General features: G+C 39.0%; 1 protein-coding gene and 1 pseudogene across 1 annotated transcript in view; both read left to right on the top strand.

The window, feature by feature from the left end:
- Positions 1 to 25,836, top strand: part of BRCA2 (BRCA2 DNA repair associated) — an 83,581-nt gene extending 57,745 nt beyond the window's left edge. The window contains exons 21-27 of the mRNA XM_003270250.4: positions 2,515 to 2,636; positions 5,148 to 5,346; positions 5,581 to 5,744; positions 5,838 to 5,976; positions 20,819 to 21,063; positions 23,017 to 23,163; positions 24,280 to 25,836. Of these exons, the coding sequence (XP_003270298.1) occupies positions 2,515 to 2,636; positions 5,148 to 5,346; positions 5,581 to 5,744; positions 5,838 to 5,976; positions 20,819 to 21,063; positions 23,017 to 23,163; positions 24,280 to 24,888 (1,625 nt within the window). The 3' untranslated portion in view covers positions 24,889 to 25,836. The remainder of the gene's footprint in view (positions 1 to 2,514; positions 2,637 to 5,147; positions 5,347 to 5,580; positions 5,745 to 5,837; positions 5,977 to 20,818; positions 21,064 to 23,016; positions 23,164 to 24,279) is intronic.
- On the top strand, positions 10,481 to 11,950 carry LOC100602539 (annotated as a pseudogene).
- Positions 25,837 to 26,651: the final 815 nt, after the last annotated feature.

Below are 26,651 nucleotides of genomic sequence, written 5' to 3'. Positions count from 1 at the left end.
AGAAGGGTCTGCTGCGAAGATCTTTGACATGACTTGGAGACACTGTCTCCATTGCCTTGGCTATTAATGTTTGTCTCCTTGTTACTTATGCAAACTTCTGCAGCTGGCTTGAATTCTTTCCCAGGAAATGGATTTTTCTTTTCTACTTCATGGTTAGGCTGCAGATTTTCCAAACTTTTATGCTCTGCTTCCCTTTTAAATATAAGTTCCAATTTCAAACCATCTCTTTGTGAACACGTATGACTGTGTGTTTCTAGAAAAAGCCACATCACACCTTGAACACTTTGCTGCTTAGAAATTTCTTCCACAGGGTACCCTAAATCATCTCTCTGAAGTTCAACATTCCACGGATCTCTAGCGCAGGGGCAAAATGCCACTAGTCTCTTTGCTCTAAAGCATAGCAAGAGTGACCTTTGCTCCAGTTCCCAATAAGATCCTCATCTCCATCTGAGACCACCTCAGGCTGGACTTCATTGTCCGTATCACTGTCAGAATTTTGGTCAAAACCATTCAACAAGTCTCTAGGGAGTTCCAGACTTTCCCACATCTTCCTGTCTTCTTCTGTGCCCTCTAAACTGTTCCAATCTCTGCCTGTTATCTAGTTCCAAAGTCACTTCCACATTTTCAGGTTATCATTATAGCAGTCCCCCACTCCTGGTAGCAGTTCTCTGTATTAGTTCATCCTCATACTGCTATAAAAAATACCTGAGACTGGGTAATTTGTAAAGGAAAAAGGTTTAATTGATTCACAGTTCCACATGGCTGGGGAGGCCTCAGGAAACTTACAGTCATAGTGGAAGATGAAGGAGAAGCAAGTACCTTCTTCACAAGGTGGCAGGAAAGAGAGTACAGGGAGAACTCCCACTTTTAAGCCATCAGATCTCGTGAGAACTCCCTCACTATCATGGAACAGCATGGGAGAAACTGCCCCCATGATCCAGTCACCTCCCAACAGGTCCATCCCTCAACATGTGAGGATTACCATTCAGGATGAGATTTGGGTGAGGACATAGAGCCAAATTGTATGAAGGTCCTCATCATTTAAGTTTTATTGTGACATTGCAGGAAGCTCCTCATCATTTAAGTTTTATTGTGACATTGCAGTAATTCAGTCACATCTTCAGGCTTCTAATTCTAGTTCTCTTGCTATTTCCACCACATATGCAGTTACTTCCTCCACTGAAGTCTTGAACCCCCCCAAAGTCATCCATGAGGGTTGGAATCAACTTCTGGTAAACTTGTTAATGTTGATATTTTGACTTCCCATGAAACACTCATGTTCTTAATGGTATTTAGAATGGTGAATCCTTTCTGGAAGGTTTTCAATTCACTTTACCCATGTCTATCAGAGAAATCACTATGGCAGCTATTCTTTATAAGACATCTTTCTTTTTTTTTTTTTTTTTTTTTTTGAGATGGAGTTTCGCTCTTGTTGCCCAGGCTGGAGTGCAATGGTGCGATCTCGGCTCACAGCAACCTCTGCCTCCCAGGTTCAAGCGATTCTCCTGCCTCAGCCTCTGGAGTAGCTAGGATTACAGGCATGCGCCACCACGCCTGGCTAATTTTGTATTTTTAGTAGAGACGAAGTTTCACCATGTTGGTCAGGCTGGTCACGAACTCCGGACCTCAGGTGATCCACCCGCCTCGGCCTCCCGAAGTGCTGGGATTACAGGCGTAAGCCACCGCGCCCAGCAAGACACGTTTCTTAAATAATAAGACTTGAAAGTTGAAATGACTCCATGATCCATGGGCCACAAAATGGATATTGTGTTAGGAGTCATGAAAATAACATTAATCACTCTATACATCTCTGTCAGAGCTCTGTGACAGAGACATGAAGTGAGCACACACTGTTGCAAAAATGGCACCAGTAGGCTTGCTCAACTTAGTTTCCACAAACCTTCAATTTGTGTTTTTAAAAAAATGCAGTATCTGTGAAACTCAATGAAGTGAAATACATTAAAACAAATATACCTATGCTTAACTCACATATTACTGTAATTAAACTCTGTATGACTTTTTTTTTAACCATGAGTACACTAGTTTCAAAATTTCCTAGAAAACTTATAGCAGGCCAGGTGTCATGGATCACATCTGTAATCCCAACAGTTTGGGAGTCCAAGGTGGTGGATCACTTGAGGTCAGGAGTTTGAGACCAGCTTGGCCAATATGGTGAAACTCCGTCTCTACCAAAAATGCAAAAATTAGCCGGGCGTGTTGGATATGCCTCTAATCCCAGCTACTCGGGAGGCTGAGGCAGGAAAACCACTTGAACCCAGCAGACAGAGGTTGCAATGAGCCGAGATCACACCACTGCACTCCCAGCTTGGGTGACAGAGTGAGACCCTGTCTCAAAAAAAAAAAAAAAAAAAAAAAAGAAAAGAAAAAACTTTTAGCAGATTATAGTTTCTTATTTTTAAATCTCCCTTCTTTGGGTGTTTTATGCTTGGTTCTTTAGTTTTGGTTGCTTTTAAATTTACAGTTTAGTGCATTAATAATCCTTTTTTTTCTTAGAAAACACAACAAAACCATATTTACCATCACGTGCACTAACAAGACAGCAAGTTCGTGCTCTGCAAGATGGTGCAGAGCTTTACGAAGCAGTGAAGAATGCAGCAGACCCAGCTTACCTTGAGGTGAGAGAGTAAGAGGACATATAATGAGGCTTGATGATTATTCAAGGTGAAAAGCTGTTTTAGACTCTCCGGCCATCACAGAAAGGAGTATGTTGAAATGCTGCATTTCTCAAAAGGGATGTGTACATTTCTGGGATTTTCAGTGATGTGCCAAACAAGTGTGGTGGTGTGTTTTCAACCATATACCAAGTAGAGGATGGGAGGTTCTAGCATTTTAGGTATTAATTAAATTTGGTTTAAAATGCAGGCAAAACTTGTTTTATTTTTGTCCCCTCTGTACTCTGAAGCAAAAAAGCTTTTTTATTTTTAAGATAAAACAAATATCTTCAAAGTAATGGCTTAGTTTCCATGTTCTTAGCTGTTTCTCAAGTCCTACCTGGAGTGTACTTGATAATCCTCTACCCTAAGGGTACTTGGGTAGAAATGTTTCAGAAGCACTAAACTGTTAGAAGTAGCATAGGCTTTAGAATCGTGGCACTCTCATTTTATTAGCAGAGTAAATGAGAATAAAATGGCTGGCCAGGCGCGGTGGCTCACACCTGTAATCCCAGCACTTTGGGAGACCGAGGCGGAAGGATCACCTGAGGTCGGGAGTTCGTGACCAGCCTGGCCAACATGGTGAAACCCCGTCTCCACTAAAAATACAAAATTAGCCAGGCGTGGTGCACGTGCCTGTAATCCCAGCTGCTCAGGAGGCTGAGGCAGGAGAATCGCTTGAATCCAGGAGGCGGAGGTTTCAGTGAGCCAAGGTCATGCCATTGCACTCCAGTCTGGGCAACAAGAGCAAAACTCTGTCTCAAAAAAAAAAAAACTATTAAATGGGCATAAAATGTTGTTTTAGGATCAAATCAATAATCTATATAAAAATTCCATATAAATGTTAGTTACTATTATTAGAACATAATTTTATATATTAAGCTACCTCCTAAGTTTTTAGACAGGTAGATATCTAAAAAAAATTCAAATTCTAAGATTAGTTTGTTAGGGAGGAAGGAGCAAATCGTTTACCAAAACTCCTGGTTTTTAATTGATTAATTTCATTTACTTGATGACTTAACAAATCTTGTGAATATAGCCTTAAATTTCTTAAATAGTGGGACTACAAAATAAACAATATTTCATCAGTAATGTAGGCAGTGCTGTACTAAGTAGAATTCCCTCCTGTTCTGAAATGTTACGATTTGGGTTCTCTCTGTGAGAAGTGAGTCCAGTTTTAAAACCTGTGAGTATACTTACTGCAGGTCTGAAAATGAAAGCTTTATGATTCTTTCTTGAAAAATTATTTGCCTCTATCTTTTATAATATTATTTGTTGAAGCTTGTGCATTCTTGAATCATCATGAAGATAGCTTTAATTTCATCCACAAAATTTAACAATATTTTTTTGTCTGGACATAAGGAGGCAGAATAAGAGTTGGAGTAGGGCCTTGCCCAGCCACTCTGTAACTGGACAAGTGATGTATTTATTTCTTAGGACCTCATTTCCACCTTCTAGCAAGGGAAAACCTAAGAGTAGGTTATCTTTAGGGTTCTAAGTGCCTATGAGTCTATGAGATTTGACTTTATTAAAGTTATCTTTGTAATTCTTTGAGGAGAACATAGGCATCCATTTTTAAAACAGTCCTGTTAGAATTTGTTTGCAGTAACAATGTTGAATGTTGGCCTTTTGAAATCAGGTTTTACAACAAAATTGTTTAAACACTGCCTGCATATTTAGAATCTCTATACCTCTATATGATACAGAGATTGGATAGTCTCCCTTTTCAGTATAGATAAGTCTCCCTTCCCAGTATAGATTAGGATATTAAGATGTATAATATCCTAAAGTGTAGCAGCAGTGTGGTATGTTACATGTCTAAATTCCATTTCCTGTTTTATTTGTTTATTGATTTATCTGTTTATTTTTGTTACACTGGGTAAGATTCCCAAGAGGTACAAGTAGAAATTTGCTAAAGTGAGTAGGAGAGAAGTATAGAGGCTAACATAAAAGTATATTTAATACATATCTGTTTTAAATTGTATCTACTATTTCAAAGTTAATGGAATTATACTCCCGGGGCTAAGAATGAGGGTTCTAGAGCCAACCTCTAATTATGTGGCTTGTGCAAATTAGTTGTTCTCTTTGTGCCTCAGTTTTACCTACAACACAGAAACAGTGATATTACCTACCTCCTGGATTGTGAAGATTAAATGAATTAGTACATTTATTACACATAGATCTATTTCTCAAAATAATGAGCATTCAAATGTTAGCCATCTGTAATGTAGTTGGTGATGATTATGATTATTAGAGTACATTTATAATTGGAGGATCATTTTTGCCGTAGGGAAATAGAATTATTAATAGTTTGAGGCACCTGAGAATATTATGTGAGAAACTGTTCACATTAACCACACCCTTAAGATGAGCTCTAATTTTGTTGTATTTGTCCAGTTTAAAGCCATCCAGTTACAATAGATGGGACTTTTATGTTTTGATTGCTTTTTATTCCAATACCTTAAATGGTCACAGGGTTATTTCAGTGAAGAGCAGTTAAGAGCCTTGAATAATCACAGGCAAATGTTGAATGATAAGAAACAAGCTCAGATCCAGTTGGAAATCAGGAAGGCCATGGAATCTGCTGAACAAAAGGAACAAGGTTTATCAAGGGATGTCACAACCGTGTGGAAGTTGCGTATTGTAAGCTATTCAAAAAAAGAAAAAGATTCAGGTGAGTATGTAAATGCTTTGTTTTTATCAGTTTTATTAAGTTAAAAAATGACCTTACTAACAAAATGATTATAAATCCAGATAAAGTATAAAGTTAGTTTATATCAGAGAAGCAAAATCCACTACTAACGCCCACAAAGAGATAATATAAAAGAGGATCTGTATTTATTTTGAAACAAAAATTTAAATGATAATCACTTCTTCCATTGCCTCTTTCTCATCTTTCTCCAAACAGTTATACTGAGTATTTGGCGTCCATCATCAGATTTATATTCTCTGTTAACAGAAGGAAAGAGATACAGAATTTATCATCTTGCAACTTCAAAATCTAAAAGTAAATCTGAAAGAGCTAACATACAGTTAGCAGCGACAAAAAAAACTCAGTATCAACAACTACCGGTACAAACCTTTCATTGTAATTTTTCAGTTTTGATAAGTGCTTGTTAGTTTATGGAATCTCCATATACTGAATTTTTGTTTTGTTTTCTGTAGGTTTCAGATGAAATTTTATTTCAGGTTTACCAGCCACGGGAGCCCCTTCACTTCAGCAAATTTTTAGATCCAGACTTTCAGCCATCTTGTTCTGAGGTGGACCTAATAGGATTTGTCGTTTCTGTTGTGAAAAAAACAGGTAATGCACAATATATTTAATTTTTTTATTGATTCTTTTGAAAAACATTGTCTTTTAAAATCTCTTATGATTAGTTGGAGCTACCAGTTGGCAAATTTGCTAGCTAGCTAGTGATCTGAAAGTAAGCCTCTGAACCTCTGATTTTTAATGAAAAGAAACTCTATATTATTTCAGGGGTAACAATTTACATCCTAGTCTGTGTACTTAATTTTATAGAAATTGTCCTTAATTTTATTTTCTGCAATTTATGTTTTCTTACTATTTCTAGTGTATGTATTTATCCCATTGTGATGTTATATTGGTGTCCTCAATTTATTTCTTTGGCAATACACTCTACTTTTCATTGTACAGGGCTATTTATTATCTCAGAGTCAAGCTTTTTTTTTTTTTTTTTTTTTTTTTTTTTTGAGACGAAGTCTCACTCTGTTGCCCAGGCTGGAGTGTAATGGCGCCATCTCAGCCCACTGCAAGTTCCGCCTCCCAGGTTCACACCATTCTCCTGCCTCAGCCTCCCGAGTAGCTGGGACTACAGATGCCTGCCACCGAGCCCGGCCAATTTTTTTGTATTTTTGGTAGAGACGGGGTTTCACCGTGTTAGCCAGGATGGTCTCAATCTCCTGACCTCGTGATCGGCCTGCCTCGGCCTCCCAAAGTGCTGGGATTACAGGCATGAGCCACCGCGCCCGGCCAGAGTCAAGCTTTTATTGAATATATGGTCTTACTAAATTCAATAGCATGAATCTGTTGTGAAGAATTCAAGAATTTTCTTCTGTTTGTTGAGTTTTGTTTTCTTAGGAGTTTTGCTCTTTCTGTTTTGCTGTGCTCTTTTCTCCTTATTTTTTAAACGTGTTTGTGTTTGGTGAGTTATGTTTCAGTGCTTTGTGGGTTTTTCTTTGACTATATTATATTAGTAAGCCACAGTGTTCCCATGCCATTTTATTTCATCTTGGTCACATTTGGGTGACTCGTTTCACACATTTTATTATTATTATAGAAGGTGGATAACTTTTGTTCATTTAATTCATCAATTTTTATTTAATGACTGTTATGTGCTAGACAGTGTTTTAAGTGCTGCGTACATAGCAATTAACAAAACAGATAAGAATCCCTACCCTCATAAAGCTTACATTATGAGGTTGGGGGAGCGAGATTACAAACAAAGAAATAAGTAACATACATGTGTATAGTTTTTTTAGTGCTCAGAAAAAAAATTAAGTGAGTTGGGGGGTAATGTCAGAGAAGAGAGAGGGATGTAATTTTAGATTGAGAGGTGAGGAGAGACACCTCTCTGGAAAGCTGACATTTGAGTGAAACTTGAAGGAATTGAGGGAGTGAGGTGAGGCATGTGGCATCTGGAGAAGAGCTTTCCAGGCAATTACAAAGGCCGCAGTGCAGCAGGATCATGCCTAGTGTGCTGTTAAGCATTGGCAGAGACCAGAGGGTGAGAAGTAACAGCCAGGGACAGAGGCAGTGAAGAGCCAGGGCGTGTGGGGGTCCTTGTGTGGACTGTAACTTCCTGTGATGACAGGAAGTCACAGGAAGATTCCAGGTAGAGGGACACAGTTTGACAGGTTTTCACAGGGTCATTCAGACTGCTGTGTTGAGAATAGACTGTAGGGGGCGCAAGAGTACAAACAAGCCATTTGGAGGCTCTTTCAAGCACTTAGGCAAAGATGAAGATGAACCAAACAAAAGCAATGGCAGTGGTGAGAAGCAGTCAGATGCTTGTTGTATTTTGAAGGTAGGGGACAGTGCAGGATGGTCTGAGCATTGGGAAGAATGGAATTGCCACTTAGAAGGAAAGACTGCAAGAAAAGCACGTATGTGGGGAAGTTCAGGAGCTCAGTTTTAGACAGTTAAGTTTTAGATGCTTATTACGCATCTAAGTAGAAACGTCTCCTTGATGGTTACATAGGAATCTGTTCAGAGGAATGGCTGGACATGAATTTGGGAGTCTTTACTACAAATTTTTTTGTATTTTTAGGAGAGACAGGGTTTCACCATGTTAGCCAGAATGGTCTCGATCTCCTGACCTCGTGATCCACCCGCCTTGGCCTCCCAAAGTGCTGGGATTACAGGCATGAGCCACTGCGCCCGGCCAGTCATACAGGGGACATTTAAAGCCTTGAGACTGGATGAGGTCACTGTGGGCATGGGAGTAGATAGAGAAGGGAAGAGATCCAAGACCTGATTGAAGCCTTTTATACTTAGAAGCAGGGAAATATAAATATAAATATAGGAGTCAGTAAAAGAAACAGAGGAATGGCCAGAGAGATTGGAGGAATACTGGAGAGAGTGAGGTATGCTGGCTGAAAGCCAAGAGAAAAAAAGAATTGTCGAGTAGTGAGAGTGATTAAGTCTGCCAAATGCTATTTCATAGAATTGATAATGAAGTGAGGACCAAGAATTGATCATTGGCTTTAACACCATGGAGGAGCACTTTCAGTGGACTGAAGTGGGCCAAAGGAAATGGAGGGAAAGGAGGAATGATAGTGAATATAGGCATTTCAAGGATTTTTGCTTTAAGAGAAGAAGAGAAATGAATCAGTAGCCAGAAGGGGAATCAGGATCAAGAGAACATTTGCTTTTTCAGATGAAAGTGCTAATAGCATACTGATGAGATACTGTATGCTGATGAGAACGATCCAATAAAGAAGGTAAAATGCAAGATGGAAGCAAAACAGGAACAGCTGTGGGGCGCTGTTCTCAGATACTGTGTGGTATGGTATCTAGAGGCTCTGTTGAGATTGGCCTTAGCTAGCAGGAGAGACTGTTCATCTGTAATCACAGGTACAGATACCAGTGGAAGAGTTGATATACAGGAGGAAACTTGTGGCAGACCTCTTTTGATTGCTCTATTTCCTCACTGAAACAAGGCACAAAATCATCAGCTGAGAGTCAGAATGAAGAAAAGGGGGCCGGGTGCGGTGACTCACGCCTGTAATCGCAGCACTTTGGGAGGCCAAGGTGGGTGGATCACGAGGTCAGGAGATCGAGACCATCCTGGCTAACACGGTGAAACACTGTCTCTACTAAAAATACAAAAAATTAGCCGGGCCTGGTGGCGGGTGCCTGTAATCTCAGCTACTCCGGAGGCAGAGGCAGGAGAATGGTGTGAACCTGGGAGGCGGAGCTTGCGGTGAGCCGACATCGTGCCACTGCACTCCAGACTGGGAGACTCCGTCTCAAAAAAGAAAAAAGAAAAAGAAAAGGGTGTTGAAGGTTTGAGAGAAGAGGAAAGGCATGAAATCATTATCTAAGAAAGTGGTAGAGTAAAAGGACTAAGTAAACACATCATGACTGCCAGGGCCCACTGGAGGTTTAATGTTCATGAATATATTGTTGTTGTGTGATATTTTTTCAGCCGTGTTCAGCTCTGATGGTGTGGGCATGAAGTAGTTGGAAAGTAGAAATTAAGCAGGTCTGTAGTTTAGCTGGGTAAGTAATGCAAAGCAAGAGGGGCAAAGAATTTGGGGGTATATGCAAAAGGAGGATTTAAATAATTGACCTTGGACACAATGCAGAGCAAAGAAGAGACATTAGAAGAGTGTGGATCAATGAACAGGAGATAAGAAAAGCTGATTGTAGGTCCCGGTGGGTTTGAGTTAGGGTTTTAGAGGGAGTGAACTGGGCAGATCAAAGGTAGGTGGTTGAAGAAGGAGGTACTTTAAATTGAGATTCTGGGGGAAATGGAGTTATTGGAAATAAAAGTCTTGGGTATGTCCATTGGAGTTACCAATGGAAAATAGAGGACATGATCATTTAAGAAGAAAACAAGGAACTTGGGAGCAACAGAGTATTGGAAGGATTGCCTGTGAGGATACTGAAATTTCCAGGAAACAAGACCATCGTGATGACAGAATGACAGTGAGTTATGAGTTAAAATCTTCAAGGAATGAAAGGCAATGAGTGAGCCGGGGTCAATGGATGCCTGTACCAAGGAACAGTAATGAATGACAGAGTCTGATAACAGGAGGTTCAAAACTGAGTGTTTTTAGAGTGGGAGGAGCAGCAGTGAAGCATGAGGAAGACATCTGCCTCATCTCAGCCTCCAGTAGCACAAGGTCTGCAGGGGCAACTGTGCAGGCAGACAAGAACCAGGTTTGTTGCAAAAAGATGGCAATGAGAGCACCTGCAGGAAGGGTAGTAGAGATGAGGGTAGTAGAGATCTTACTGAGTTCCAGAGGCCCCAGTGAAAGGATTCGAGGAGATGAAGAGGTAGGAGGAGATGGTGCCCAGAAAGGCCACATCCAAAGCCTGGAAACGGAATCCAGGGAATTTGGGACGACTGAGAGCCTGTGCTGCCTTTTTTAAATGTTAGTTTTTGTGTGTATATAGCAGGTGTGTATATATATGGGGGAGCCTGTGCTTGTTATGGGGACTGACACGAGATTAGCTCTTGGCCCCATGGCAAGGTGTGTGGGAGAAGAAAAAGGGAGGAGGCCTAGATGTCAGAGGAGTCCGGCTAAACCACTGCAGAACTGCTGTCTAATTCACAGCAACCATGAGTAAAAATGCTGATGATCAAGGATAGTCTGGAGCAGTTAAGATGTCAGTTTACATGGGAGGTATCAATTAAAGATGATGAAATGCCTGATTTGGAAAACAGAGTCTTGGACCAGACTGGGTTTCTAGACACTAAATACAGTGTGGGAATACACAATACACAACCTACTAGCCTACGTGTAACACCCGAAAGGCCAGAATGAGGAAGTGCTGGAGAACTTGAAAGAGGCTGACGACTTAATCCAGAAAGAACATGCCAATCAGTTAGATGTGAGAAGCCTGGTAACCTGGGGCAACTTTGCCTGGGTGTATTACCACATGGGCAGACTGGCAGAAACCCAGACTTACCTGGACAAGGTAGAGAACATTTGCAAGAAGTTTTCAAATCCTTTCTGTTATAGAATAGAATGTCCAGAGATGGACTGTGAGGAAGAACGGGCCTTGCTGAAATGTGGAGGAAAGAATTATGAACAGGCCAAGGCCTGCTTTGAAAAGGATCTGGCAGTGGATGCTGATAACCCTGAACTCAACACTGGGTATGCCATCACCGCCTATCGCCTGGATGGCTTTAAATTAGCAACAGCGGATCACAAGTCATTTTCTTTGCCTACCCTAAGGCAGGCTGTCAGGCTAAATGTAGATGATGGATATAGTAAGGTTCTCCTTGCCCTGAAGCTTTGGGATGAAGGACAGGAAACTGAAGGAGAAAAGTACTTTGAAGCAGCTGTGGCCAATATGTCCACGCAGACCTTCGACTTTGGATATGCAGACCTTTGTCTTTGGATATGTCTTTGGATATGTCTTCTCTTCTTACTGAAGAGAAGGCTTTGTGGATGAAGCTCTTGAGCTCTTAAAAACCTCCTTGCAGGCAACTCCCACTTCTGCCTTCCTGCATCACCATATAGGGCTTTGTGACAGGACACAAAATATCCAAATGAAGGAAGCTACCAACAGGCAGCCTAGAGGGCAGAACAGAGAAAAGGTAGACAAAATGATGAGATCAGCTGTATTTCATCTTGAATCTGCTGTGGAACAAAAGCCCACATTTGAGGTTGCCTATATAGGCCTGGCAGGAATGTATATAGAAGCAGGCAATCACAGAAAAGCTGAAGACGCTTTTCAAAAAGTGTTATGCATGAAACCAGTGGTAGAAGAAATAATGCAAGACATTTATTTGCACTATGGTAGATTTCAGGAATTTCAAAAGAAATCTGATGTCAGTGCAATTAACCGTTATTTAAAAGCAATAAAAATAGAAAAGGCATAATTTTCAAGGGATAAAAGTGTCAATTCTTTGGAGAAACTGGTTTTAAGGAAACTTCAGAGAAATGCATTAGACCTGGAAAGCTTAAGCCTCCTTAGGTTTCTGTACAAATTGAAAGGAAACATGAATGAAGCTCTAGAGTACTGTGAGTGGGCCCTGAGACTGGCTGCTGAGTTTTAGAACTCTGTGGGACAAGGTCCTTAGGCACTCAAATATTGACCACTTTCATATTTCATTTGATTTTTTGTTAACATGTACTAATCAAGGCTGAGGTGAGTGGATCACCTGAGGTCGGGAGTTCAAAAGCAGCCTGGCCAATGTGGCGAAACCCCTTCTCTACTAAAAATACAAAAATTAGCCAGGTGTGGTGGCACACACCTGTAATCCCAGCTACTCAAGAGGCTGAGGCAGGAGAATCGCTTGAACCTGGGAAGCAGAGGTTGCAGTGAACTGAGATCGCACCACTGCACTCCAGCCTGGGCCATAGAACGAGACTGCATCTCAAAATAAAGAAAAAGTGATAATCATCTTTTCTGCTTGCTGTTTTCAGAAACATATTATGTAATTCACTGTAATGATGTAATTATTGAACAGTTACTCAAATCTTATAAAATATTAGTTGCATTCAACAATTAGTGAATCAATGTGTGTGTGCATGTAAGAGAAACCATTTGTATAAAGCAGAAAAAAAATGTTAGGTAGATTTGTAGGAAACAAAACACTGGACTTACACTAAAATAAAGTGAGAAGTTCGGTGCCATGACCCAGTGTAATTCTTGACCCTCTTTCTACTTATCCAAGATTAATTTCCCACCCCCCCCTTAGTTACAGTGTTAGGGCTAGATATTTGAGTTTCTATTCATGATACAGTATATATCCCTGGAAGATGTCTCTGGTTCTAGATCATTTTTCCCAGTTCAATGAGTAACGCTCTGTATGTATTTGCTATAACAAAGAACCATAGACTGGGGGCTTAAACAACAGAAATTTGTTTTCTCACAGTTCTGGAGGCTGGAAATCCAAGATCAAAGTGTTGGCAGGGTTAACTCCTTCTGAGGCTGTGAGAATCTGTTCATTGCCTCTCTCTCTGCTTCTGGTGATTTGCTGGTATTTTTTGGCATTCGTTGGCTTGTAGATGTCTCACCTCCACCTTTGCCCTCATCGTAAGGTGGTGGTCTCTCAATGTACATGTCTGTGTCTAAATTTCCCCATATATTAGGACACCACTCATTATATTAGAGCCTACCCATATGTGTGGGCAGAGGATTACCCAGGTGCCGAGGCAAGAGACTGAAGGCACAAACTGTTTCAGTATAATAAAAAAAATAGTTAGATTAAGAATAGTCATAATACAAATTAGATATAGAGATGATCATGGACAATTAGCAATCATTATAAATCTTAATCATTAGCTTTTAGTAGTATTCTTTGCTGCATTACTAATATAACCTAGGAATAACTGGCGGGTATAGGGCGAGGTGCTGAAGGGACATTGTGAGAAGTGACCTAGAAGGCAAGAGGTGAGCCTTCTGTCACGCCTGCATAAGGGCCACTTGAGGGCTCCTTGGTCAACCGGTAACAAGTGTCTGGGAAGGCACCCATTACTTAGCAGACTGCGAAAGGGAGTCTCCTTTCCTTGGAGGAGTCAGGGAACACTCTGCTCCACCAGCTTCTTGTGGAAGCCTGGATATTATCCAGGCCTGCCCGCAGTCATCCGGAGGTCTAAACCCCTTCCTGTGGTGCTGTGCTTCAGTGGTCACACTCCTTGTCCACTTTTATGCTTCTCCCATACTCTTGGTTCCTCTTTGAAGTTCGTAGTAGATAGCGGTAGAAGGAATAGTGAAAGTCTTAAAGTCTTTGATCTTTCTTATAAGTGTGGAGAAGAAAATGCTGACGTATGCTACCTAAAAGGGAAGGGCCCCCTATCCTGTAATCACGTGAATTGTTTCACCTTGTCAGTCACTTAGAAGATTCACCCTCCTTACCCTGCCCTCTTGTCTTGTATGCAATAAATATCAGCCAGCTCAGCCATTCGGGGCCACTACCAGTCTCCCGCGTCTTGATGGTAGTGGTCCCCTGGGCCCAGCTGTTTTCTCTTTATCTGTTTGTCTTGTGTCTTTATTTCTTACAATCTCTTGTCTTCACACACGAGGAGAACACCTGCTAAGCCCCGTAGGGCTGGACCCTACACATATGACCTCTTTTTTTTTTTTTTTTTTTTGAGATAGGGTCTCACTCTGTTGCCCAGGCTGGAGTGCAGTGGTGCGATCTCAGCTCACTGCAACCTCCACCTCCCCAGCTCAAACAATTCTTGTGCCTTAGCCTCCCAAGTAGCTGGGACGACAGGCACGTGCCACCACACATGGCTTATTTTTTTGTATTTTAGTAGAGATGGGGTTTCACCATGTTGCCCAGGGTGGTCTTGAACTCCTGAGCTCAGGCAATCCACTTGCCTCAGCATCACAAAGTGCTGGGATTATAGGCTTGAGCCACTGTGACCAGCGTGTCTTAGGATTTTTCAACTTTATAATGGTCTGAAAACAAAACATGAGTACCTTACAACTATTCTTTTTCACTTCCAGTACAGTATGCAATAAATTACATGAGATATTCAACACTTTTTTTTTTTAAAAACAGGCCTTGTGTTAGATGATTTTGCTCAACTGTAGGCTAATGTAAGTGTTCTGAACACATTTAAGATAGGCTAGGCTAACCTCTATGCTCAGTAGGTTAAATGTATTAAATGCATTTTTTTTTTTGAGATTGAAAGTCACATTTATTGCCACATGAAGGAAAGCCAATTAAGTCAAATTGATTCATGTTTGCAGAGTATATCTGTTTCGATCCTTTTGTTTTTAATCTACCTTTGTCGAATTTAAAGTGAGTTTCCTATAAGGAACAAATAGTAGGGTTATAATTTTTTATCCACTCTTTCAATCTCTGTCCATTGATTGGATATTTACATCATTTACAATGAAGGTAATTATTGATATGCCAGCATTCAACTCTGTCATTTTATTATTTGTTTTCTATTTGTTTCTCCTGCTTTTCATTCCTCCATTTCTCTTTTCTTGCCTTCCTTGAAGTTTACTTAAATATATTTTAGGATTCCATCTTGATTTATTTTTAGTGTTTTCGGGTATTTTTGTATGATTTTTGTAGTTGTTTCTCTAGGTGTTACAACATATATGTATGACTTACAACAGTCTACTAGTATCAATATTCTACCACTCTAAGTGAAGCATGAGAATTTCGCTTTCATTTTGATTTTGGAGGGAAAGGGATTGGATAGTGACCATATACAGACCTTTATCTTCCCTACTTTTAAGTACTGTTTTCTTGGATATCATAGTATTATTATTTTTGTTTTAATCATCAAACATAATTTATAAACTGCATGAGGAAATGATAGCTTATCATATATGTCCATTTCTCAAACTCTTTCCATTGTTTCTTCCTCCATCCTATTGTCCTCAGTCCTGGTGCTCTGAGAGTCCTCCTTTAATCTCTTTTCTGTTTAAACAATTTCTTTTAGGCAATCTTTGAGTTAGAGAAAATTCTTTTAGTTTTCTCTCATCTCAGAATATTTTATTTCTCCTTTATTCCTTGAGAATGGTTTCAGAATATAGAATTTGTAGTTGATAATTTTTTCTTTGAGTACTTGAAAAATATTGTGCCACTTCCTTCTGGCCTCTGGTCTTAGATGAGAAATCCGTCATCATTCCAATTGGTGTGTCCCTATTTAAATGCATTTTCAACTAACGACGGGTTTATTGTGACATAACCCCATCATAAGTTGTCCTCGACTGTTTCCAGATAAGGCTACATTCACAGGTACTGGGAATTAGTCACAATGCATCCTGTAACATCCTGGAATCTTTCCTTATGTCAGTCAGTCCTGGTCACCTGTTTGGTCCCCGGCAGTTTTTTCTCATTTCTATTCAGAAGAAGAAAAAGGTAAAGATACCTCTTCTGTTGTTTTCTTCAGATTTAGGAATAATAGAATTCTCAAAAATGTCATTTTACCAGTTTAGTTGGGGAAGGAGATTAGTCTCTGAGCCTTCCTGTGCTTAGTTCTATCCATAATCTTCTGTTTCTTGATCACCAGATTTTAAATTTTATATGATAGTCCATGTTTGTAGATTTTGGGTGAATGTTTCCTTTTTAAAATTTAATTTGTTTTTAAGTGTTAAAGTTCTATTAGAAAGTTTCAAGGAGCCACCTTAAACCAGAAGTCTTTATCTAACACCTAGATCTAGTCATGATGCCTCCCAGCTTAAAATCTTCAGTGGTCCCCTGTCCCTTAGAAAATGAAACCCAGACTCTTTTGTATACCCCCAAAACCATTCAACTTCCTGCCTTAAACCACCACCGTACACACTTCAGCTAAACTCTGATTTAGGCTGGGCGCAGTAGCTAATGCTTGTAATCCCAGGACTTCGGGAGGCTGAGGCGGGAGGCTCGCAAGGCGAGGAGTTTGAGACAAGCCTGGGCAACATAGTGAGATTCTGTCTCTATAAAAATAAAAGCTAAATTTAAAAAAAAAACTACTTTAAAACATAATAATAAAACAAACTGTACAAGTTCATATTCCTGATGCTTGATAACATTTAATGCTTCCTACCTTTAAAAATGTTCTTTGTTTTGCTTAGATGTTCTTTTGTTCTTCCCCTCTTGATGAATTTGTCCTATTCATTATTCAGCTCAGATATTACCTCCCTAGTCAGATGCTTACAGTCTGGGTTAGATCCTCCTTCCTCCAGCTTTTGAAGCATTTTGTTTGTTTGGCTGTTTCAGCACTTGTCACATGGTCCATGATCCTACCTGTACATTTCTGAATAAGCCACCTACTAGCCCCAGTAATACAATGATCTCTTCAAGGACAGGGACTCTGTTTGGATTTCTACTTCCACTTCTGACATAATGGGTTGAAGCAGGGGTCAGTTGTTGAAAACTCCAGGTATACAGCATCTCATACAGTCCTCATAGTCACACTGTTCGTTTGCTGTTATCATCCCACTTTACAGGTGGAGAAACTGGAGCTCGGAGAGGTTAAGTAGCCTGCTCAGGGTCACAGTGCTATAAATTGATTTGAACTCATACTTTCAGGCCCTAAAGCTCTTACGTTCTTTCTTATACTTCATGCTGACAAAACAAAAGCAAACTCAACATTTGAGAGTTGGGCTTAAAACAGGGACATCTATATTTTTAATCTAATGCTTTGTTACTGTATTACAGAAACACTGATATATAATGAGTTAATTAAATGAGAACATTTCTTAGGTTGGGAAAGATTTGTTTTGGGGAAAGCCTGTTTCCCTGGGAAACAGACTTACAGATTTCATGTAGGAGATTAGAAAATGCCCTTAGGAACAGCACTTGTGAGGAAGCAAATGCAGCAGGATTGGGCAGAAGGAGAAGAAAGGTTCAGTTAGTCCCACAGGGACTTCTGGAGCTGGGTGGCCCTTCAGAGTCTTGCTAGCCTGAGGCAAGAGCCAGTCATTGCATAGTGGCTCCTCCAGGAAAGGGCATAGCCTTAAGCAAGACAATGCCTTTCGACAGAGGGCAAGTCCAGGAGGGAACTCAGAGGTGAGTTGTCAATAGCTAGCCCTCCCCAGAAGCTGGAGGATCATGTGCCTTGGTCCTGAAGGGGATCTGCACCCGCACCATGGCATCCACTCCAGGTAGAATCTGTGACAGTGGTTTTGTAAATTGCTGAGTCCTTTATTGTTTCAATGACATTTTCTAAAAGGAATTTAAAAGGTTCGAAGAATTCTATGCAAGTTCAGAGTAGGCCAGACCACAAAGCTGCAAAAAAAGTTTCTTCTTATCCTTTTGTCTTGTGAAGATTTACCTAGTGTAGGATTCTAAAAGTGTTACACTAAAAATTCTTCCAGTTGTTATCAGTTGTACAAGATGCATGATTATTAAAGAAATAAGTAAGGCTTCCATTTCTTTTGATGGAATTTGATCCAGACCTGGAAACCTCCACTTACATAAAAGTGAAATGAGGAAAGTACACTGTTTACTTTTTATTTTTCTGTATTCTAAATGTTTTTCAATAAACATGTATTTTGTAATTGGGGAAAACAAGATATATTTAAAAAGGACATTTGGGAGCAGGACAGTACTATCATCAAGTTTTGAATATAATTAGAGGCAAATTCCAAAATTAGAAAATGGAACATGCTTGAGAAACTTATAATTTCTTTAAAAGCAGTGTTCAAAATTAAGATCCATTAAATAAATTTGAAATGAAAAGAAAGAAAAGATGAACCATCATTTGCAATAGGATAAACATCCTTATCTGAGAATGACATTTCCATTCCCTGTTATTTACAACGGATACATAATTCTCAGAGTAACAAAAACAAGAAAGTATAAAGAGTAGAATTAAATGCTTAGTGCCTCTTCCAACTCTAGCTTTCCTAGCCTCACTTCTATCCTGGTTTATCCCGGGATAGAATGGATAGCACCTACCCATCTTTCACTTTAGAATTTTATAACTCTTGGCCAGGCACAGTGGCTCATGCCTGTAATCCCAGCACTTTGGGAGGCCAAGGCAGGCGGATCACTTGAGGCCAGGAGTTCAAGACCAGCCTGGCCAACATGACTTGAACCCGGGAGGCAGAGGCTGCGGTGACCCAAGATTGCACCACTGCACCCCAGCGTAGGCCACAGAGCGAGACTGCGTCTCAAAAAAAAAAAAAAAAATTATAACTCTTTATTTTCAACTAATTTCAGACCTTTAAACAAGTTGCAAAAATCGTGAAATTTCCAAATATTCCTCACCTAGCCTCCCTAATGTTAACAGCTTGCATAACCATAGTACAATTAGAATCAGAAAGTTAATCGTGGTATAATTACCCATATTGTATAGATGTATTTGAAAAATTGTTTGAGTTTAAGGTATTTTACCCTGTTTCCCATTTTTTGTTCTGGGATCCCAAATTGCATTTAGTCGTTTTTTTCCCCTGCATTTTCTACCAATCTTTAACACTTCCTGTCTTCTTTTTCATCTTCATTATGCTTTTGAATAGACCGATCAATTATTTTGTAGCATTGCCCTCAATTTGAGTTCGTCTGATGTTTTCTCATGACTAGGATAAAGTTATGCATTTCTGGCAAGACTACCACTGAAGTGATGATGTGTCGTTCTCAGTACATCATATCAAGGGGTTAATGATACTGATCTTAATCACTTGGTTAAGGTGATATCTGCTGGGTTTCTCCTCTGTACAATAACTTCCTTTTTCTTTGTAGTTAATAAATATCTTGGGGGAGATTCTTTGAGACTGAATCCTATTTCACATCAAACTGTAGCATTCATCAGTTGATTTTGTTTGCAACAATGATTACTGTGGTATTTGCCTAATTATGATTTTTCCCCCTTTCTTTCCTTCTACATTAATTGGAATTCATTGGAATTCTATAAGGAAAAGCTGTGCCCTTTCCACCAGTGTATTTATTTGGTTATTTATATCAGTGTGGACTCAAGAACATTTATTTTATTCTGCAGGTTAAAATTTAGTACCTTCATTATTTTATTGTTTAACGTTTTTTTTTTAGCTTTGACCATGAGGAGCTTTTTCATATAGACTCCTGTGTTGTTTCAACAAGCTTTCTTCACGTTTTGAACATTTCCTTATTTTTTGACATCACAAGATGTTTCAAGTTCATCTTGTATGTTCCCTGCCCTAGTCTTGGAATCAGCCATTTCTCTTGGCTCCTTTTTTTAGTAGAAAGTGGTGTTTAGATCCAAGATCTGGTTGCTAGATAGGCTCATTACTTTACTGTGGAGGCATCAGTACTGCCAGGCCCTCTCAGCAGACAGAGGTGGGAAATGTTTGTCTTCCATTTTGGATTCCCTCATATCTAGTTGGATTTGTTTGTTGGTTGGTTTGTTGGGTATGTGAAATATCACTGTGGTTCTAGGAGTCAGACCTGTACAAAAAGATGTCCTTAACATCACTTCCTCCTTATCCTTGCAGTCCCAATCCTAATCCTCCTTTTTCCCCCACTCATACCCTGTTCCTTTAGTTTCTGGTTTATCCTTCCTGATTTCTTTTGCTCAAATGAACAGATACATGTATATTTTCTTATATCCCCTTCTTCCTTATAAGAAGGGGAGCATACTCTAGCCTTTCTTTTATGCTTTTCTTTTTTAGCTCAACACTGTGTCCTGGAAATCAGTTCATAGAAATCATCCTCACTCTTTTTTGCAGCTACGTGGTACACCATTGTTTGGATATACCATAGTTTATCTAACTCTATCCTGTATATGAGCTAATAAAAGCTGCTTCCAATATTTTATAATTATAATGTTTCAGTGGGTAACCTTGTTCACAGGTGTTTTCATGAACTTTATGTTCATGTGTATTTTACTATTATTAGAGGTCTATCTTCAGAGTGGAGTACAAGAAATGGGATTACTGGGTGCAAAGGTAAATGCATATGTGGCTTTGCTAGGTATTGCCAAATTTATCTCCAGAAAGCTTGCACAAATCTATACTCCTGTTAGCAATGTATGCGTATACCTACTTCCACATGACCTCAGTAAAAGAATGTGTTGTCAGGCCGGGCGCGGTGGCTCACGCTTGTAATCCCAGCACTTTGGGAGGCCGAGGCGGGCAGATCACGAGGTCAGGAGATCGAGACCACGGTGAAACCCCGTCTCTACTAAAAAATACAAAAAATTAGCCGGGCGTGGTGGCGGGTGCCTGTAGTCCCAGCTACTCAGAGAGGCTGAGGCAGGAGAATGGCGTGAACCCGGGAGGCGGAGCTTGCAGTGAGCCGAGATTGCGCCACCTCACTCCAGCCTGGGCAACAGAGCGAGACTCTGTCTCCAAAAAAAAAAAAAAAGAATGTATTGTCATATTGGTATTGAAATTTTAGCACTGTAAGCAACAGGTCATTTTGGAAAACCTGAGCTTTCACCAAATTCAGCTATTTTGATTTGCTTTTACTATTAGCATGTACCAAAATAAATAGACATATTAGAGTTTCCTTTCTTGCATCTTAAAATTTATCTAACACATCTATAATAACATTTTTTTTTTTTTTTCATTCTAGGACTTGCTCCTTTCATCTATTTGTCAGACGAATGTTATAATTTACTGGCAATAAAGTTTTGGATAGACCTTAATGAAGACATTATTAAGCCTCATGTGTTAATTGCTGCAAGCAACCTCCAGTGGCGACCAGAATCCAAATCAAGCCTTCCTACTTTATTTGCTGGAGATTTTTCTATGTTTTCTGCTAGTCCAAAAGAGGGCCACTTTCAAGAGACATTCAACAAAATGAAAAATACTGTTGAGGTAAGGTTACTTTTCAGCATCACCACACATTTTGGTATTTTTCTATTTTGACAGTCCAGTATCAAGGAAATAGCTTTTATACAAATTGGATAGTTGAGGTAGTGTGTGAGGTAAAGTTTAATCATATATTAATTGCCCATGAACCTCAGGAGATGTGGGAATGGGGAAATGACAGCAACTAGAAAGAGAAGAATGACTTGAAGGGAAATGAGTTGGGAGAAATTGTGAGAAGGATGTTCAGAAATGCAGACTTTGTAAGCAAACTGGAAATTGGTTACAAGAATAATATGAGTTATCTGTGGTTTGCAGCAGTTAGCAGTGTGATTAGTTAATAATATGCAGACTACAGGTTTACATTTAAACTTCATATCTAGTGTTTTATACAGATTATATCTCTTTGACTTGATTTAATACCAGATAAGAGACACTGACATTATTTTCCCTAGATCATGTATGCATTTTCTGCTTAAATCTATATATACATTATATAATATTAGCTGGTGTTTATTGAGTGTTTACTATATGTCAGACCTTGTTCTAAGCTTCTCATTTAATTCTCCCACAACCTTATGAGGTAGGGAACTGTTTTTCTATTTTATCAGTGAGAAACAGGTTAAATGGCTTGCCTTAGGTCAAATGCCAAGTTAGTAAAACTAGGATTCATACTTAGGCCATCGAATGCAGAACCCAGACTAGGAACTGCTACGCAGTGCTGCTTCCCAGTAAAATTTGAGATTTCATGAATTGGTAACTAGTGAAGAATACACAAAAAATAAGCCTCTTAATTCTTTAGTTTAATATTTGAAATGTGTGTTATTCAGAATTTATATAAAAATATATTTTAAAAGCATTAGAGTAGCTGTATAAAGAAAGCTGTGTTGATATTTTACCTAAAGACTCTATGCATAGTGAATAACACTCTGCTATATCTAGTTTCTAAATTAGGGGTGGGAGTTGTAGTCATTATTTAGTTCCCATACAGTATATCTACTGTTTACACCCTAGTTTCTTTCTTTCTTTTTTTTTTTTTTAAGAGACAGAGTCTTGCTTTGTCACCCCCAGGCTGTAGTGCAGTAGCACAATCTCAGCTCACTGCAGTCTCTGCCTCCTGGGCTCAAGCGATTCTCGTGCCTTAGCCTCCCAAGTGGCTGGGACTACAGGTGCGTGCCACCACACCCAGCTAAATTTTGTATTTTTAGTAGAGACATGGTTTCACCATGTTGGGCAGTCTGGTCTTGAACTCCTGGCCTCAAGTGATCTGCCCACCTCGGCCTCCCCAAGTACTGGCTTTACAGGCGTGAGCCACCGAGCCCGGCCTACACCCCACATTTTCTCTGAGACATCTTCAAAGGCAGTTTACTAACCCTGCTGAAGAGACAACTGTCATTTACGTAGCATTTTAAAGTTTTACAAAATACTGTCATGAATTAGGTTAAACCATATGAAATTGCTGATACTTGACCAGTTGTGACTTCTCAAACAACAGTTTCATGTAGTTTAACCTACAAATTATTTCAATTAATTCTTGGAACAGATGTGAGGTAGGTGAGGCAATTCTCTCTTTTCACTAACCAAAGAAGTACCTTTATAGATGTGAGATGATTCCCAGCTATTAAGTAGTAAATAGAACTAGGACTTGAGCCCCAATCTTCCAGCTTCAATTCAGATCATATGACAGCTTGCTGATTAAACTAGATGACTGAGAAGATCTCTTTCCTTCAGATACACATACTTTTTCTCTGTTCCCCTCTCCCTATCAGCTAGATTCCCCTAAATCACTGAGACTGGTTTTGTAATTTTGCATAGGCATGTTTGACAATTGGTATCACATTTAGGGTTTTTCATTCTTTTTTGGTCTGAACTTTTCATTTCTGCTTTTAAAGGAAATACTTTTGGAAACATAAATATGTGGGTTTGCAATTTATAAAGCAGCTTTTCCATTTATTTTCTTAGAATATTGACATACTTTGCAATGAAGCAGAAAACAAGCTTATGCATATACTGCATGCAAATGATCCCAAGTGGTCCACCCCAACTAAAGACTGTACTTCAGAGCCGTACACTGCTCAGATCATTCCCGGTACAGGAAATAAGCTTCTGGTAAGTTCATGTAAACTCGAGGAATATTGTAAGTATTCTATATGGAGGCCATCACATACTGTGTTGTATACTAGTAAACATGGTAAAATGTAATTAAACTTAACTAGAAAGTGTGGTGGTTATGTGGCTGCTGTAAGTATAGGTTATTTAGAAATTTTATTTATTGAAGCAAGATATGAAACTTTGGGTGCACACTTTCCAAACAGGTGCTTTCATTTACATGTGATTGAAAAGTGTTTTTTGCCTATTTATTTCACTGTTCCATACAATTAGGGTTGTTTCTAAGCTGTTTGTAAGCTGTTTCTAAGCCATTTAAGTGGTTAAATCACAGTAGATGCAAATCAAGCTAAAGTCTTTAATATTGGCTAATGGCTGATTCTTAAATAGCGAATACTTGCTAAGGGTATCTATATTAACTCATTTAATCCTCATAACAACCCTATGAGATAAAACCTAAGTCCTCGCTTAACATTGTCAATAGGTTTTTGGAAACTGATTTTAAGGGAAGTGATGTATAACAAAACCATTTTGTTTTCTCATCACTGTTCTAACAAAACGATGTTGAAGGAAATGACATTGCTCAAAGACCTGCTATACGTCGTTTGACTTAAAGTCACAGTTTCCAAGAACCTATCAATGACATTAAGTGAGGACTTTACTGTATATCCTCATTTTATAGATGAGGAGACTATGGCATAGAGAGAGGTTAAGCAATTGCCTAATAAGGTCACAAAGCTAGAAAAGTAGGTATTAGAACCCAGATAGTGTGTGTTCTCAAGATGGCTTTAAAATGTTTATCTTTGTTTAATCTGTTAATAATAAAAAAGAAAAGATTAAAAAGCATAAGTGACATCCCCTACCTCCTTTTTTATCTTTTACTGTGATTATTCTTCATCTTCCTTTCTTTTCATGTCATTTTATATGCTCTTATGTATAATTACTTCCATCTAGAATAGGAATAATGTGAATTGAAATCACCTAACCTATTAGCAGTTAGGGGAGGGATACTGTGTGTAATATTTGTGTGCTTAAATATTTTCAATGAAAAGTTACTTTGATTTAGTTTTTCGTGTTGGTACATAATTATGATAGGCTACATTTTCATTTTTTTATCAGATGTCTTCTCCTAATTGTGAGATATATTATCAAAGTCCTTTATCGCTTTGTATGGCCAAAAGGAAGTCTGCTTCCACACCTGTCTCAGCCCAAATGACTTCAAAGTCTTGTAAAGGGGAGAAAGAGATTGATGACCAAAAAAAATGCAAAAAGAAAAGAGCCTTGGATTTCTTGAGTAGACTGCCTTTACCTCCAGCTGTGAGTCCCATTTGTACATTTGTTTCTCCGGCTGCACAGAAGGCATTTCAGCCACCAAGGAGTTGTGGCACCAAATACGAAACACCCATAAAGAAAAAAGAACTGAATTCTCCTCAGATAACTCCATTTAAAAATTTCAATGAAATTTCTCTTTTGGAAAGTAATTCAATAGCTGACGAAGAACTTGCATTGATAAATACCCAAGCTCTTTTGTCTGGTTCAACAGGAGAAAAACAATTTATATCTGTCAGCGAATCCACTAGGACTGCTCCCACCAGTTCAAAAGATTATCTGAGACTGAAACGGCAGTGTACTACATCTCTGATCAAAGAACAGGAGAGTTCCCAGGCCGGTACAGAAGAATGTGAGCAAAATAAGCAGGACACAATTACAACTAAAAAATATATCTAAGCATTTGCAAAGGCGACAGTCAATTATTGACTCTTAACCTTTCCAGTTTGTAAGACTGGAATATAATGTCAAACCACACATTAGTACTTATGATGCACAATGAGAAAAGAAATTAGTTTCAAATTTACCTCAGCATTTGTATATCAGATGTTCTTTGCCCGATTCTGTATTGGTATACTTTTGCTTCAGTTGCATATCTTAAAACTAAATGTAATTTATTAACTAATCAAGAAAAACATCTTTGGCTGAGCTCAGTGGCTCATGCCTGTAATCCCAACACTTTGAGAAGCTGAGGTGGGAGGAGTGCTTGAGGCCAGGAGTTCAAGACCAGCCTGGGCAACATAGGGAGACCCCCATCTTTACAAAGAAAAAAAAAGAGTGGGGAAAAGAAAATCTTTTAAATCTTTGGATTTGATCACTGCAAGTATTATTTTACAAGTGAAATAAACATACAATTTTCTTTTAGATTGTGTCATTAAATGAAATGAGGTCTCTTAGTACAGTTATTTTGATGCAGATAATTCCTTTTAGTTTAGCTACTATTTTAGGGGATTTTTTTTAGAGGTAACTCACGATGAAATAGTTCTCCTTAATGCAAATATGTTGGTTCTGCTATAGTTCCATCCTGTTCAAAAGTCAGGATGCATATGATAGAGTGGTATTTCCTTTTGAGCAATTCTTCATCCTTAAGTCAGCATGATTATAAGAAAAATGGAACCCTCAATGTAACTCTAATTCCTTTTTACTCTTCCAATGTGATCTCTGAAATTAAATTACTTCAACTAAAAATTCAGATACTTCAAATCAGAAGATTTCATAGTTAATTTTTTTTTCAACAAAATGGTCATCCAAACTCAAACTTGAGAAAATATCTTGCTTTCAAATTGGCACTGATTCTGCCTGCTTTATTTTTAGCACTATCACAAGACCCAGAGCCTATGCCCTTTTAAACTTACCACAGAAGCAGATTAGTTCAATTTAAGATGATACTCTCATTTGTTACTTCCTTTTTTTTTTTTTTTTTTTTTGGAGATGGAGTCTTGCTTTGTCTCCCATGCTGGAGTGCAGTGGCATGATCTCGGTTCACTGCAGCCTCCACTTCCCAGGTTCAAGTAATTCTCCCACCTCAAGCCTCCCGAGTAGCTGGGATTACAGGGACGCACCACCATGCCCAGCTAATGTTTGCATTTTCAGTAGAGACTGGGTTTTACCATGTTGGCTAAGCTGGTCTCAAACTCCTGACCTCAGGTGATCCATCCGCCTCAGCCTCCCAAAGTGCTGGGATTATAGGCATGAGCCACCGTGTCCGGCCTTACTTGTTACTTTCTTATGTTTAATAGAGAAAAGGGATAAAGCATTTTTAACTGGGAGTTAATAGCATGGAGAAGTTCTTAAATCACATGTTTTAATGCCTTAAATGTATATATAATTATCATGTTTTCAAATCTCATTATAAATACGTTTAAAGCCAAGAATAAATCTTTTAAAAAATTGACTTCCTTCCATAACTGTGATCCATGATTTTTCTCTTCTGTAAAAAGCATTAACAGAATTGTCTATTTTGCTACTCCTCGTAACTTAAGTATTCTGCAAGTCTTATTAATGAGACTTGTTTTGTTTCTAAAACAGTTTGGTTTTCACATCCTAATTTTGCAGTGATCCACTCTAGAACAAGGAATAAAACTTGGGTTTCAGGAGAACAGAAAAAATTACAAGAATTTAACCTTTTCTTTTTTGAATCCTTGGTAAAACTGCTATTGTCT

Source organism: Nomascus leucogenys, chromosome 9, assembly GCF_006542625.1.
Source record: "Nomascus leucogenys isolate Asia chromosome 9, Asia_NLE_v1, whole genome shotgun sequence".
In the NCBI taxonomy this organism is placed as follows: Eukaryota; Metazoa; Chordata; class Mammalia; order Primates; family Hylobatidae; genus Nomascus; species Nomascus leucogenys.
Note: the sequence above shows the minus strand (reverse complement) of the source record. Positions and strands in the feature narration are given on the sequence as shown.